The following is a 16,605-nucleotide window of genomic DNA, read 5'->3' as shown; positions in this document are numbered from 1 at the left end:
CACAGAATCTCAGTTGCTTCTGCAAAACAATCTGGCAAATATTATTTCATTAATAGCTTTACATGGTAAGAGAAACATTACCTACTAATTTTACCCATAAACCTCAACCAAAGTTACAGTAAAAGATAATGCACATCGTGGGATGGAGAACATCTTGACCAAAAGAGGGATGTGAAATGAAATGCAATAAAGCTTCAGTGGCTGAGAGATTCCAAATGGAATCAAGAGATCACTCTGGTGGGCATTCTAACACACTATATAGATAACTCTTTTTAGGTTTTAATGAATTGGCATAGCTAGTAGTAAATACCTGAAACAATCAAACTACAACTCAGTAGCCCTGAATCTTGAAGACGATTGTTTAACAATGTAGCTTACAAGGGGTGACAGTGCGATTGTGAAAACCTTGTGGATCACACTCCCCTTTACCCAGTGTATGGATGGATGAGTAGAAAAATGGGAGCAAAAAACTAAAGGAAAAATAGGGTGCTTAGGGGGAGGATTTGGGTGTTCTTTTTTCACTCTTATTTTTCTATTCTTATTTTCACTTTTTCTGGTACAAGGAAATGTTCAAAAAACAGATCGGGGTGACACATGAACAACTAACTATATGATGGTAATGTGAACAATTGATTGTATACTTAGGATGATTGTAGGGTATGTGAATAAATCTTCATTAAAAAAAAAAAAAGACAATGCACATACAGCTAAATGTACATAGAGGTTTTTTTCTTAGTTTTCAACCCTGGGAATATTTCTGGCCTCATTTACTGGTGACCTAGCCAACTTTCAGACTTTATCATTTTAGGTTTACTCCATCACAATTTTTTAAAGCCATAATCTTATCTACTCTGAGAGGGAAACAAGAGCGGCCTTTCACCCACTGTGTGTATGGTTACTGGTATGCAGAGGTAACCCCCAGGAGAACAGTGGTAGGTTTGCAGAATGCAAAGCCAAGTTCTTCTCCAGGCCAGAAAAGCACAAGGAAGACCAACTCTGCCTAAACAGTCACTTCTCACTCAAACCTAGTTAACCTGCTTACCTCCCATGATGAATTGGCAAGTGTTTGCGATGGATTCCATGACTTCCTTCCACAAAAGCATTGGGAGGCTTGTGGTACACAGAGGCCAAAGAACCAATGTGGCAGATTAGCTCATCCAGCAGAGTTGGCTCAATAAGATCTGTCTCCTCAGAGATCAGTGGCTTCTCAGACAAGACTACTTCTTTGGCTGTGACAGGGTCCGTTGAGAGAAGGCGCCAATAAATATAGCCCCTGTCTCGAAGATCAGGGTTATCAGAATCCTAATGAAAAGACAAAAGCAAGAAGGTTTAGCAGGAATTGTTCTTCATAAAGAAACCCAAACTGCCAAATTTATTGTCAAGGCAAGATTGTAGTGATTTACGTCAAGTTGCCATTAAGAAAATATTTTATTTAGACCTAGCATAGTTTTAATACAGAGTCACAATTTTGTAACTTGTAATGTTTCAAGGAATTTCAGCATAAATTCAGATGGATTTGGTTCTAAGACTCAAATTCAGAGAGAAGTTGGAAAAAGGAAATAAGTTTAGTTTGGTCAAAGTTAACCGCATGAGATGGCCTTGGTATAATTTCAATTGCAATAAATTTTAGCTGGATTACTCTTAATATGTGTCTTACATAAATTTCATCACTACCTTCTTTCTTCATTCAAATATCTATTAAGTGTTTCTTATGGGAGACATTGGCTAGATCCTAGAAATAAAAAGATAACAAATCACAGTGCCTGACTATAAAGAACACATAGGTGATCAATTATATAATATAGTATGAGAGGAACTATTATCTAAATAATAAGAACTTTTTAAGAGAGAACATCACTGAATTTAGTGATCTTGTTTTAGGCTGTATTGATTTTTAAATAGTTTTAAACACAGTTGTATTTAAAAAAAAAAAAAATTACTACCACCACCGCAGCACAACTTTGAAGTGTATAATACAAAAATATTCCCCAATCTGCCAATCCCACCCCACCTAAATCCCCCACCCCGAAAGTAGCTACTGTTAACAGTGTAGTATATATCTGTTCAGTCAGCTTCCAAGTACACATACAAATATTCATTTTACACAAAAACTGTTTCATATTCTATATACTGTTCTGCAACTTGCTTTCCAAATTTGTACAAACAGCTGCAGTTACTCACTGTACTGACACCACTGCACTATTATTTACTAGTCTCCTACTGATATACATTTAGGTTGCTGCATCTTTCTTCATGCTTTCTATTTGCTTTTCTATGATTACTACAAAGTGAAAATAAATACCCTGGTATCTATCTCTTTTGAGTATGTCTAAATAACAGCATTTATTTGTGCCTGAGACCTCATGTTATTAAAGGCAACAATATTCCATTTTAATTTCCGTATTCAAAACACATACACACACACACAAATTAAAATATTTTCTTCAAAATAGGTCAACTTAAGGGCTTCCAAGTGAGTTTCTAAGTGAACAGATGAAATGGTTCACAATTTAACTACTTAAGACAATTATCATTTAGCTCAATACCAGCAATCACTTTGATGGGTTTCAACTATATTCCTTCTTTTTCCCCTTAGTCATATATTGTTTAATTCACACTCATAATGGGTTTTTCGTTAAAGATAAAAAATAAAAAACGATGAAATACAGCATTGTGCTGGTTGGAATGTATTATGTCCCCTGAAACACCATTATCTTTGATGCAATCTTATGATGGCAGATATAATTAGTGTTGATTAGATTGTAAGTCTTTGAGTGTTTCCATGGAGATGTGACCCACCCAACTGTAGGTGACAACTCTGACTGGATAATTTCCATGGAGGTGTGGCCCTGCCCATTCAGCATGGGCCTTGATTAGTTCACTGGAGCACTATATAAGCTCAGACAAATGGCACAAGCTTCCTACAGCCAAGAGGGACACTTTGAAGAACGCACAGAGAGCTGAAAGAGGAGCTGCAGATGAGAGACAGTTTGAAGATGGCCATTGAAAGCAGACTCTTGCTCTGGAGAAGCTAAGAGAGAACAAACGCCCCAAGAGCAACTGAGAGTGACATTTTGAAGAGGAGCTAAGGCCTAGAGAGGAATACCCTGGGAAGAAGCCACTTTGAAACCAGAACTTGGAGCAGACGCCAGCCACGTGCCTTCCCAGCTAACAGAGGTTTTCCAGATGCAATTGGCCATCCTCCAGCGAAGATACCTGATTGTTGATGTGTTACCATGGACACTTCATGGCCTTAAGACTGTAACTTTGTAACCAAATAAACCCCTTTATAAAAGCCAAACTATCTCTGGTGTTTTGCATTCCAGGAGCATAAGCAAACTAGAACAAGTATGTTAATTAATATGTAGAAAAATGGTCATTTTTACCTCAAGATAATCTTTATTACATTCATAGGTTGCATTATTCTAACACAAATGCATATATATATATACATCATATAAAAACATCTTTAATATTTGAAATGACAAGGTTAAAAAAAGGAATCAGTGATAACTATATCCTGTTTAGTTGATTTTGTTTTGATTTCTTGGGGATGGGGGATACTTTGCTCCCAAGGAAGTGTTTATAAATAGCTACGTGAAACCTTCCCACTTGTAGTGGATCTTAATTTGGAAACAAATCTTATACTATAAAACATAAACAAGTTGATTTTTTTTAAAAGGCAAAATACAAGGCTCTCAAAGCATCAGGTCACAAAAGCAATTTTTTCCTCTTTTTTTATATACACAAATTAAAAGTTAAGTTTTAATCTTACATAGTCGCCAAAGCCTGTGACTTTGAATTTGTAGACAAATCATGCTTTTTCTTATACAATTAAAATAAACACTGCCTATCACTTATAATGAACCAAATTCAGTTTGTCTTTATAGACTGTAATATGGTTAAGTATATTAAATAAAACTTAATAATATCCTGCTCAAGATAATTTTTTTTTACTTCAAATTATTTCTCTTTCATCTATCATGCAAATATTTAACCAAGTATCAAAAGAAAAAATTCCTATGGGAATTAACAAAATTACATACTTCTGTGAAAGAGGTTTATGAGTAAGCTCTGCCAAATCAAAAATGCTGCAATAGGGTAAACTGCTGGTGACAGAATTAAATCCCAGAAGGGATTTAAACTTTAAACAATGCCTTATAATCTTATGAGAGCAAAATTTCTGAGTAGGCAAGGATCTCCTACTACCTGAATTCTTGCTTTGGGGGCAGATTCCTTACGACTACTGTGAGCTTGACTTCACTGCCTCTTTATTCATATGAAGGTCTCAATAAGTCAGGCCCAGTTAAGACCTGTGACAGATAAAATAGGGCCCTTTTACGGTCTTAAGGTGCCAGTATGTGTTTGGTGACTCAAAATTTGACATCTCCTGCATTGCTAGCCTCATAGGACCTCCTCAAGATTTTAATAGCAAATTTCTAGACATTTGAGAGTTTCCAAAACAATCCTTACCAGGCAAGCTCTAAGACAGTAGTTTTTTAAAAAAATAATGTTCATTAAAATTTAAACACACCAGGAAAACTATTAAAAGTGCAGATTCTAGGGCCATACCCACAGAGATTATGATTCATTACGTCTAAAGTAGGGCAATAAAAGGTGGTAAAATGTTAAGAGTCAATGGATCTGGGTATCTGAGGGAAGGAGTACGGGAATCCGGTATGGGACAGTTCTCTGTGTGGGGTCTGTGTTATTTTTGCAACTTTCCTGTAAGTTGAAATTATTTCAAAATAAAAAGTTAAAAAAAAAGGTGAGGCATAGGAATTTGCATTTTTAACAAACAGCCCAGGTGATTTTGATGATGGTTGTTCCTAGTTCATAGGTAGAAAAATTGAGATAAAGAATTCTCTCCCATGCACCAGAAAAAGAAATTAAAAGGCATGGACACTTCTGTGTGTATTCTTTACTAAATCCTCTATAATATTAAGAGACTATCAAAACCAAAATAAATAAATAAATGAATGGATGAATAAATAAATAAATAAATAAATAAATGTTTGAAATAAGGATGTGGATTAATATTATTTCAAACCATCCCATCATGTTATTTAAAATTAGAAGTACAAAGATTTTACACACATTTCACAAACTTCTCAGTACACATAAAGAACAATATTAATTATCTCTATTGGAGAGATAGAAGAACAGCAACAAGAAAGAGAAATTTGTTCAGTCATGTCCTGAACCAATGGAAGTGGCAGAAACAACCTCACCACCCAACTAAAATTAACATTATCCAGTGGATCACACTGCCTCAATTTAAACTGGTACTCACCAACCATAAATATTAGGTTCTTATTTCGCAAATTTGAGAAAAAATCCAAAAGAAAACTTCCAAATTATTACATAAATGAGCTTACCCTTCTATGTTAACTCCTCAGATGTCATTAATTAATTGGACAGAAAGGCAAGCCTAGAGAAACTGCTTACTAATTATAGCCAATTATGAAATAACCATGTATAAAGATCTTAAAACTAGTAAACTTACTTATATATGTTGGCTTAAGTACAATGGTGCTTCAGACAGGTAATGCATACCCTCCAAGAAATTTTTAACTTTCAAACTAGAGAGGTAGCATAGTGGATAAAGGCATAGTGCCTGGGACTGAGTCCTAGCTCCACCCCATACTAATTGGGCCTCTGTGGGTCTCAGTTTCCTGGTCTGTAAAATAGGAATAGTAATTGTACTAACCCTTACTGGGTTGTTGCAAGGACTAGGCAAGTTAATATACAAAGTGTTTAACAGAATGCCTGGTAAACAGTAAGCACTATACAACAAGTGACTGTTGTTATTAAGACTCTACACTAGCCCCTGTATACAAAGTCTAGAATCAAGATGTCTATCAGTGTATTTTTACCTGTCCTATTCTAGGAAAGGATTAATAAAGCTGACAAAAATACTTCTAAAGCTAGAGAGCATAATTAAAGCTAGAGCCAGAAACTGCATGTCACAATGTCACATATATTGTCTATGGGAGATTCTAAGGTTTCTAATAACCAATTTGAAAAAGAAACCTCGAAGGTGGGGCAAGATGGCGGCATAGAGAGGAGTGGAAGCTAAGTAGTCCCCCTGGAACAACTACAAAAAACCAGAAACAACTAGTAAATAATCCAGAATAACTGCGGGGGAACAAACGAGACCATCCATTCATCATACACCAACCTGAACTGGGAGGAATGCCTGAGAACACAGCATAAAATCTGTAAGTAAAACCTGCGGAACCAGGTCGGGAGACCCCCTCCCCCATAGCCCGAGCTGCAAAGCCTCGTAGTGCCAGAGAGAAGCTCTCTCCCAGCAAGCGAATACGGCTCAGCTGAGCTCCAACTGGGGTTTTAAGTAGCGAGTGTAAACTGCTCACTACAGGTACGCAGCTCCAAAAAACAGGCAGAGGCTTTGGGTGATTACTGATCTGGGAGAGCCGGAGGGTTGCCTTGGACTGGGTCTGAAGGGGACTATCTGTTTCTTTTTCGGCTCAGTGGAGAAAGCCCCAGTCATTTTCAGTTTCCAGGGCTGTGACTCAGGGAAGGGCGGAGACAGCACAAGCAGAGAGCGAGACCAATGAAATGCTAATGACCTCCACCTGAGGGGTCTGTCCTCTCTAGGAGGAAAGGGGTGGGGCCCCTTCCATTCAGAACCAGACCCCAGAGCCTGGGGGAACACGGCCATACCTCCTCACACCAGTCAAGAATTATAGGCTAACAGGCATCACCTGCTGGGCAGAAAAGCACAGTGACCCTAGGCATCAAAGGGTGGAGCAATTTTCTAAGACACACCCGCAGGGAAACCAGATACTGAATATTTCTTCCCTCTGGGACCTGAGCCTGTTCTGGTCTGAGAAAACCCGATTTGGATAACCAAGGAAACCATGCCTAGACAACAGAAAATTACAAACTACACTAAGAAAAACAAAGTTATGGCCCAGTCAAAGGAACAAACGTACACTTCAACTGAGATACAGGAATTTAAACAACTAATGCTAAATCAATTCAAAAAGTTTAGAGAAGATATTGCAAAAGAGATAGAGGCTGTAAAGGAAGAACTGGACATGTATAGGGCAGAAATCAAAAGTTCAAAAAACCTACTAGTAGAATCTATGGAAATGAAAGGCACAACACAAGAGATGAAAGACACAATGGAAACATACAACAGCAGATCTCAAGAGGCAGAAGAAAACACTCAGGAACTGGAGAACAAAACACCTGAAAGCCTACATGCAAAGGAGCAGATGGAGAAAAGAATGAAAAAATATGAGCAACGTCTCCGGGAACTCAACGATGAAACAAAGTACAATAATGTACGTATCATTGGTGTCCCAGAAGGAGAAGAGAAGGGAAAGGGGGCAGAAGCAATAATAGAGGAAATAATTCATGAAAATTTCCCATCTCTTAAGAAAGACATAAAATTACAGATCCAAGAAGCACAGCGTACTCCAAACAGAAGAGATATGAAGAGGCCTACGCCAAGACACTTAATAATCAGATTATCAAATGTCAAAGACAAAGAGAGAATCCTGAAAGCAGCAAGAGAAAAGCAATCCATTACATACAAAGGAAGCTTAATAAGACTATGTGCGGATCTCTCAGCAGAAACCATGGAGGCAAGAAGGAAGTGGTGTGATATATTTAAGATACCGAAAGAGAAAAACCACCAACCAAGAATCCTGTATCCAGCAAAGCTGTCCTTCAAATATGAGGGAGAGCTCAAAATATTTTCTGACAAACAGACAATGAGAGACTTTGTGAACAAGACACCTGCCCTACAGGAAATACTAAAGGGAGCACTACAGGGTGATAGAAGACAGGAGTGTGTGGTTTGGAACACAATTTTGGGAGATGGTAGCACAACAATGTAAGTACACTGAACAAAGGTAACTATGACTACGGTTGAGAGAGAAAGATGGGGAGCATGTGAGACACCACAAGAAAGGAGGAAAGATAACGACTGGGACTGTGTAACTTGGTGAAATCTAGAGTATTCAACAATTGTGATAAAATGTACAAATACGTTCTTTTACGAGGGAGAACAAGCAAATGTCAACCTTGCAAGGTGTTAAAAATGGGGAGGCATTGGGGGAGGGATGCAATCAGCATAAACTAGAGACTGTAACTAATAGAATCATTGTATTATGCTTCCTTTAATGTAACAAAGGTGATATACCAAGCTGAATGCAGATAAGAGGGGGGGATAGGGGAGGCACGTTAGACACTTGACATTGGTGGTATTGTCTGATTCTTTATTCTACTTTGATTTAAGGTTATTTTTCCTTTTGCTGCTTCCTAGCTGTCATTTTTTTTGTTTCCTCTTTCTTTTGCCTCTCTACCTTCTTTGACTCTCCCTCCTGCCTTGTGGAAGAAATGTACATGCTCTTGCTTAGTATGAGCAGAATGTTCAATTAGGATGAACTTAAATGTTTGGAAATGAACAGGGGTGTTGGTAGCAAGATGTGAAAATAACTAACAGCGCTGAATGGTGTGTGAATGAGGTGGAAAGGGGAAGCTCAGAGTCATATATGTCACCAGGAGGAAAGTTGGAGGTCAAAAGATGGAAATGTATAAAACTGAATCCTATGGTGGGCAATGTCCATGATCAACTGTACAAATACTAGAAATCACTTCATGAACCAGAACAAATGTATGACAATACAATTAGAAGCTAATAATAGAGGGGCATATAGGGAAGAACTATATACCTATTACAAACTATATACTACAGTTAGTAGTATTTCAACATTTTTTCATAAACAGTAACAAACGTACTATATCAATACTAGTAGTCAACAATTGAGGGGGGCTGGTTAGGGATAGGGGAGGTTTAGAGTTTCCTTTTCTTTTTTTCTTTTTTCATCTTTCACTTTATTTCTTGTCTGGAGTAATGAAAAGTTTCTAAAAATTGAACAAAAATTAAGTGTGATGGATGCACAGCTGTATGAGGGTACCCAGAGGCAAGTGATTGTACACTTTGGATCTTTGGATAATTGTATGGTATCTGAACAATCTCAATAAAAATGGAAAAAAAAATAAAAAGAAACCTCATCAGGTAAGCCACTCAAAAGGATAGTCAATCACAAACAAATGCACAAGAAAATCCAAAACTTGTTAGCAATTTCTTTCATGGGGCCTCATAAAGAAGAAAACATAAAATGGAATAAAAGACATTGACATCAAGTTGACAAAAGATCCAAATAGGATAGTTTCCCATGACAACCCTAATACAGGCTGATGGTATTGGTGTACATCAGTAAAAGCAACTCTAATAAGGGTTAAAAACAATGTCATGCAGGTTCCCAGCTCTCTGCTAAACTGGCTTGATTCAGGAGTGTAAGAACGGAGGGACTCTGTATCCTTTAAGCAGTCAGCACTTAACATTTAATTGTAGTCAAATTTTGATAAACACTGGGTGGTAAGGAGCTTGAACTTGAACTTTAATAAGAATCCAGAATACAGCTGCCTGTTAAATACAGACACACAGGCCTTAACAGACAATGGAGCTGGAGCTAGGGTTGAGAAATTGTAAAAACAAAGGAACCTACCAAGGACACTTGCCTGAATATAAGACTATCTTCATCTATTCAGAGGTGAGCAGAGGGAGCAAGGCCAAGATTCTTTTTAGAAAACTGTTTTGAATCCATCTTAACAGAGATACAAATGGGTGATCAAGGATCTAGACATAAGAAGTCAATCAATACGGATAGTATTGAATAATCATTGCCTTGATGGCTATGGAAATTGCTTTGCTTCAGACAAAGTAAGATGCTCAAAAAAGTTTTAAAACCACTTTAAACAGCTCTTTCAAATAAATAAAAAAAGATGTAAAATTAATAATAGGAAAGATGACAGCTCAGAATTAGGCAAAGTACTGTGAAAGAGTTTTAAATTTTGATAATATACCTCTATCTGGGGATGAAATTGAAAAATGGCAAATTGAATATCTGAATTAGATTCCATGTGTAGAGACACATCTCAGCTCTGATAGCTTGCTAAAGCCAGCCTGGTCTCAAATTCAATTAAAAACTACTAAATCATGATGGACTGATGATCATTATATTACAGTTACATTAGAAAAAGTGATTATTTTGGCTTCCGTGGACTTAAAATGGTAATTTAATTTCTAAGGCTGGTGGCCAAACTCCTGAAATCAGAATCCATCTAAACTTCTTTCTTCTCACACCCTCAGGAGGGCCAGAAATATCAAATAATTCAAGAAACAGTATAAGCACTTTAAAATTATCTCCAAGAGATAGGCAACCACGCTAAGAGAATAAAATGCGATATCTTTGTTGAGGCATCAACCATCGATGATACTTTCATTTGAAAGCTGAAATTGAGTCACCCAGATGGAGACACTGCCAAACTCAATGTCATTTTCATATCAGAAATGTCCTTCATTAAACAGTCTAAGTTCATTTAGTTCTTCAAAATGGCTGCAATCTGTGAAACTTAGGCTATTGAAGCATTTGCTTACTATGAATAAAAAGAAAATCAGGCATAAAAATTCAAAAAAAAGAGTCTAAGTTCAATTTTCATGAACAATCATGAAAAAACTGTAGTCAATTAACTCATTTGAAAGCCATGCAAACAGCTTATGTATAAAAGCATTGTTTACATAAAGGCTGCACTTCTCTTCTTCAAATTGAAGCTCCCCCAGAGAACCTTCTTGAAGTATTTCATAATTTCCTATCATTTAAAACGAGACATGTCAGTTTCTTACCTGGGTTGCCAAACTTAAAACCTGCTGGACCAACTCCTGTGTTTCCGATGGTTTCTTGAGAAACAGCTTCACTATGGCAGTAAGCAGAGTAAGCTGCACCTAAAGAGACATAACATAATAGATAAAATGAACAGCATTTGCATTATTCCATGCCATCTCCAACACGGCATTTCTCCAACTATGAACTGCTGTGGGGTCCTTCTGATTTTGATTAAGAGACAAAGGTTAAAACTCAGCCTGCATCAAGAATAGTAGTCAAAGGTATTCGTTAACTGAAAACTACCTAGTCTCCTATACTCAAATTCTATTTTGGGCAACAAAAATTGCTTGCTTGTTTCCAGGGCCAGATAATCATCTGCATTTCTTAAAGTGCACGCTAACATAACTGATAGATAAAACTGGTCCCTGACCAAGTCCTTTAATATTTATTTCTCACCAAAAGCTACAGCTTCGGGGGAACTATGGAATCATCTATCATACTGGGGCAAGAGCCAAGAATTATACTAGATCACAGCCAATTAGGAGCATCAGTTGCTAGACCACAGCAGATAACGAAACCATGAAGCTAATACTGGCTTATATATGTTCCTTGTATCAGACATATTAAAATTACAATGGTGGAATACATATATGAACTTCTATTTGCAGTGAGTAAAATGCCCAGGGGGAAAGCTTCTGTGGGCCAATGGCTTTAGCCAGTGCTGCTCAGTTTTGGTAGAGGAGAGACCAAGAAGACAGGAAGGAGTCTAACCAGCTACAGAAAATCTTTTCAAATGGCAATGCCAGCTCCCACCCCAGACCCCAGATGAAAATCCCTACTGTAATGAGCTACAGTCATTACTGACAGGAATGTGTGTAATCATCCTCAGGTAACAGAAAAGAAAAAAATAACCACTGCTCTAAGCCAGTGGTTGTCAAAGTGTAGTCCCAGGAAGGCAGGAGCAGCATCACACTGGACCTTGTTAAAAATGCAAATTCTTAGGCCCCACCTCAGACTTACTGAGTCAGAAACTGTGGGGGTAAGGCCAGCAACCTGTGCTTTAACAAGCCTGCCAGGTCTTTCTGATGTTCATTAAAGTTTGAGAACCACTGGTATAAGTTATGCAGATCTTTCCACTGGGAATCAGCACAACTGAAAATGGTCATCCCCTTTGGAAGATATATAGTATTTATACTGTATATAAATGCACATACACACACACAACACACACACACCCCCCGAAGAAAATGCCTAACCTTTAATTTCCCTGAAATCTTCCCAAAGAGATCTAGAACATAGGGTGTAAAAGAGAACTTACCTGGGTGCTTTCATCATGAAAGCCTTCCAAGAAGCTCTCTAGTAACTCATCTGCATTGTCAATCCTTTCAGCATATTCTCCCACAATCCAAATCATAGCTGCTCGAGCATCTGGCTCATCCAGTGAGTCTAAGTTCTCACAAAGAGTGGCAATGATACTTTCATATCTGATATAATGAAAGACTGTGGTTACTGAAGGCAAAACTAAGAACTATATTCAATAGTGAAGGCTAAAGACAAAACCACAGACAAAGCACCCTAAATCAAACCACTAAACCACTTAGTCTTTAAGCCAGAAGATTATTAAATGTCTTAAATTTCCCTTCAACTATGTTTTAATAACTAGACCTTTATATTCTTTTTATAAGAAAAAAAAATTAAAACTGTGGTGTAAGATAATGCCACTATGTTGTAATTCTAACAATTTTTCCTGTAACTATACTGGAGAATTTTCTTCTCTATTATTCTATTTTCCTTCATAGTAGAAAAGAACAGAAATCCCAGTTTGTTTTTAGGAAAATACAGTTAGACAATAGCAATGTTCAGACTACAAACTTAAATTACATCTTTATGTGATTTTATGTTTTCTCTTCCCAAGGTCCCCACACTGGTGACTTGTTTCTCCAAAGAAGTAAGTAACTCAAACACTGATTTTTATAGGTCTTTAGTTCTCTTTTTTACCATGTTGAATCCATCTCTTTGGTTAATATAGTTTTAAACAGCAGAATGACATTTTATAATAAATTAGATATGGACAACTGAAAACTACACTTAGTTGTTTCCCCTTCTACTTTTTAAACCAGGTTCTTTATAGCTCCCTTTCTTAACATTAAACTGCCATAGACCCTTAATAACATAAACCAGAAATGGATACATTTCTCTACCAATCACATTGAGATACACATCTCTAAACTTAATCAACAAGTTTAGAAACCCACCCTTCCCTTTTTCTGAAACTGGTAAAAGTGTGTGTATATATATATATTTTTTTTTAAACAAAAACACCTTTCCTAAGCAAAAAAAAAAATACAATGCTTAAACTACTGTCTTGCTAAAATATTTTTATTAATTTCTAAGCATAGCACTAAGCTAATAAGTTGCCTCATTTAACACTATAGATTCATCAGAACCTTCAATAGAAGACAATGCTACTGATTACAAAGCAGAATGAGATTCTGAGTGCTTATAAGGCCTGCTCTTATTTCACTCTTTCAGATTCCTTAATTGCTTGCTTCCACACTCAAACCTAAAGAATGTATTTTTGCTTTACAAACTAAGAGGACTTGATTTGAAAAATCTGTGAAGAGTAAGGGTAGATTTTCCATATTTGTACTGGGGCAGCTACAATGCCTCAAAAAAGGCCTGAAATTCTGTGATAATTTGTTACATGTTACATAATTTCCTACAAAGTGCTAAGTAATAGACAAAGTGAACAGTGTAGCTGTCACCTTCCTGGCTTTTGTGGTAGGGTAGCCAAATAACTTCAACCAAATGAAGACATTTCTGAGACTTGAAAAAGGAATACAATCATTAATCATGCCTGGATAAAAGGTATAAACAAGGATTATGTCAGGGCAACCTGGAATATATTTTATCCTCTTTAATGTTAATTTTGCCACCAAAGAATCTGCTTAACTTTAATATATGCCAATAGGAAGTGAATATTCAGATAGAATTTCAATTCTTCTAAAAGTAATAAAGCAGAGTAAAAAATCAGGTTTTAATCTCTGTGCTAACCATCCCATGTTTCTGATTTATAAAAAAGTATCCTACTATGACCATTCATATTAACAAGAGTGATTCTTAACTAGTCAAATTTCAAAGCACCTTACTTAAACATTTCTTAAATGATTTGGGGAAGAAGGAATAGAAGTATTCGGACGTACTTGTTGGGATATTTGCGGAAGATGTCTCTGATGACAACAATTGCCTCTTGGACCACATAATTTACTTTCGTCTGGATGAGATCAAGCAATGTGCTCACACAGCGTTCTGCAGATTGCTGCAAAGAGGAATATAAATGAAAACTCAGATGATCTATCCAATAATACTACCTCAACATAAAAAAGAGCAACTTTAAAACATACAAGTACATCAAGTTAAGGCTCTTAACTTGACCAAGGTATATTGGAGGCTAGTCTATCTGGTACAGATATAGAGAAGTTCTAGATATACCCCAAATTTTACTCATTAAAAAATATACCCAAAAAAAGCTATTGCATTTAAATATATATATATATATATATATATATATATATATATATATATATATATATATGCCAACAGATGAATCTGTTCCAATGAAGAATCATCTTGGATAGCCAAGAGGATAGAAATAAAAAGAGTTAAATAAGCCAAAATAGGAGATTCTTAGGAGTTCATGGATGAGTGGGGATGGAAGAAAGTGTCTTTAAACCTCCTAGAATGAAATGCCAATTTTTCTATGTGCATACAAGCAGATCCACAGCTCGCAGATTCCCAGAGTGGTCTGTGACCCAAAAAACTCTAAGAACTATTAGACTAAGGAAATTTACCAACTTTTGGGCTACGTAACAAAGTCTATGACCTCAGATAAACCATAATTTTCCAGAGCCTATGATTCACCTACAAAATAGAGTTTAATCATAAATCTTTTATTAATGAAGAAAGTATGGGGGAATACAAATGACAAAAGAAATGTAATGAAATTATAAGTGATAGTTTAAAGAAAGGAGAAGGGTTTCAGATGAGAGATCCTAAATATCAAGGACTGATCTATCATATATTACAATGTACTCTGATGGGTCACCCCATTATGAGCATCCTGATAAGAAGCAACAGGAAGTACACAACTTCATCTAAGAGGTATTCTTGCCAAAAACACTGAACCTGAATATAATCATGCCTCTAGATCTAATTACATAAGGGGAACAGAGGAATGAGATAAATGACATGACTAGAGACTATGGGAAATTCTGCAAGCCAAATGACAGAATCTCTTCAATAAAAAGCACTAGTAAATGAATAACAAGAACAAGATTCTAAACCCATAATAGTGAACAGAGGCCATCATTAATTTCAACAAATTTCTGAATGAGAGAAAACAAATGGAGGATTCATGACTGACGAAGCAAAGCAAAATAACTTGCAGCTCATAATACTTATTGGAAGGCTGCAACCACACTAGAAACCAATCTGCCCTATAAAACCAAAGAGGGGTTCTTTGAGGTCTTCCAAGTAAAACCCAACTACCTGCCTTAAAGCAGAAACCTGTAGTTAACAGCCCTGCCCATGAACACAGAAGTCCTAATCAGCTTTTCTGTTACCTCATTATTAAGTATAAATGGGCTGCATTTTACTATATGCATGGTATAAACATCAATTTAAAAATTGTAATTCTAATATTGTTTCATCAATTTTAACCAAGGTCCCACACTAATGCAAAAGCATAATAACAGGGAAAAGTATGTTGTGCCGGTTTGAGTGTATTGTGTCCCCCAAATGCCATTATCTTTGTGGTCTTGTGTGGGGCGGAGGTTTTGGTGCTGGTTGGATTTGTTTGGAGTGTGCCCCACTCAGCTGTGGGTAATGATTCTGATGCAATGTTCCCATGGAGGCATGGCCCCACACTTTCAGGGTGGGCCTTGATCAGTGGAGCTATATAAATGAGATGACTCAAAAGAGAGGGAAGTGAGTGCAGCTGGGAATGATGTTTTGAAGAGGAGCAAGCTTGCTAGAGAGGAACGTCCTGGGAGACAGCCGTTTTGAGGCCAGAGCTTTGGAGCAGACGCCAGCTGCCTTCCTAGCTAACAGAGGTTTTGCGGATGCCATTGGCCATCCTCCGGTGAAGGTACCCGATTGCTGACGTGTTACCTTGGACGCTTTGTGGCCTTAAGACTGTAACTGTGTAGCGAAATAAACCCCCGTTTTATAAAAGCCTATCCATCTCTGGTGTTTTGCATTCTGCAGCATTAGCAAACTAGAACATATGTGTTGGAGGTATTTGAGAAATCTCTACTTTCCACATGACTTTTCTGTAAACCTACAACAGCTCTAATGCCATAATGAGATCACAGCTGCCAATGGACACTTGCCTCCACCTTGATGGCACACCGTCCAATGGCTCGCACAGCTTTGCGAACAAAGTCAACATCCACCTCTGTGGCATATTCTTTCAGTTCTGCCAGAACCTGTTAAAAATCCAGGAAGTGGATAACAGTTAAGGATTCTCAAACAGCAATTTCATGGCCTAGCTTCTTCTGAAAGTCGGACCCCAAGATCGAAGTCCTTATAAACTCGAGTCAGCTTAAAGTCTGACCTGAGCAATGTTGGCTTGGGATGCCAAGCGAATCATGATGTCCAACTTCTCTAGTTTAACATAGATGGGATCATTGTACTTCACAAAGAAGACTTTGATTTCCTGCTTCAAGATTTCAGGCCTGTGGTACACAGAAACACAAGATAAGGATGGTGAAGGCATATACTGATATATCCTTCTGAGTCTGTATTAATATCTAATCTGTGCCTTTCCATCCCCTCATTCCCTCCTCTTCCCCTAAAAAAGACTCAAACTTTCACTACACCCCTCTATTCTTACCAGTTC

The 16,605-nt window shown here is 37.2% G+C and overlaps 1 protein-coding gene across 5 annotated transcripts in view; it reads right to left on the bottom strand.

Moving 5' to 3' along the window:
- The window catches only part of AP2B1 (adaptor related protein complex 2 subunit beta 1), a 141,656-nt gene that overhangs the window by 83,553 nt on the left and 41,498 nt on the right, over positions 1-16,605 (bottom strand). For all 5 annotated transcript variants that reach the window (XM_037810841.1, XM_037810844.1, XM_037810840.1 and 2 more), the window contains 6 exons: positions 16,321-16,441; positions 16,097-16,192; positions 13,910-14,025; positions 12,025-12,190; positions 10,727-10,825; positions 1,043-1,302 (listed from right to left, as the gene is read on the bottom strand). In XM_037810841.1, coding sequence (XP_037666769.1) covers positions 1,043-1,302; positions 10,727-10,825; positions 12,025-12,190; positions 13,910-14,025; positions 16,097-16,192; positions 16,321-16,441 — 858 coding nt within the window. The remainder of the gene's footprint in view (positions 1-1,042; positions 1,303-10,726; positions 10,826-12,024; positions 12,191-13,909; positions 14,026-16,096; positions 16,193-16,320; positions 16,442-16,605) is intronic.

Source organism: Choloepus didactylus, chromosome 18 (genome assembly GCF_015220235.1).
Source record: "Choloepus didactylus isolate mChoDid1 chromosome 18, mChoDid1.pri, whole genome shotgun sequence".
Classification (NCBI taxonomy): domain Eukaryota; kingdom Metazoa; phylum Chordata; class Mammalia; order Pilosa; family Megalonychidae; genus Choloepus; species Choloepus didactylus.
This window is presented reverse-complemented; position numbering and strand designations above follow the sequence as displayed.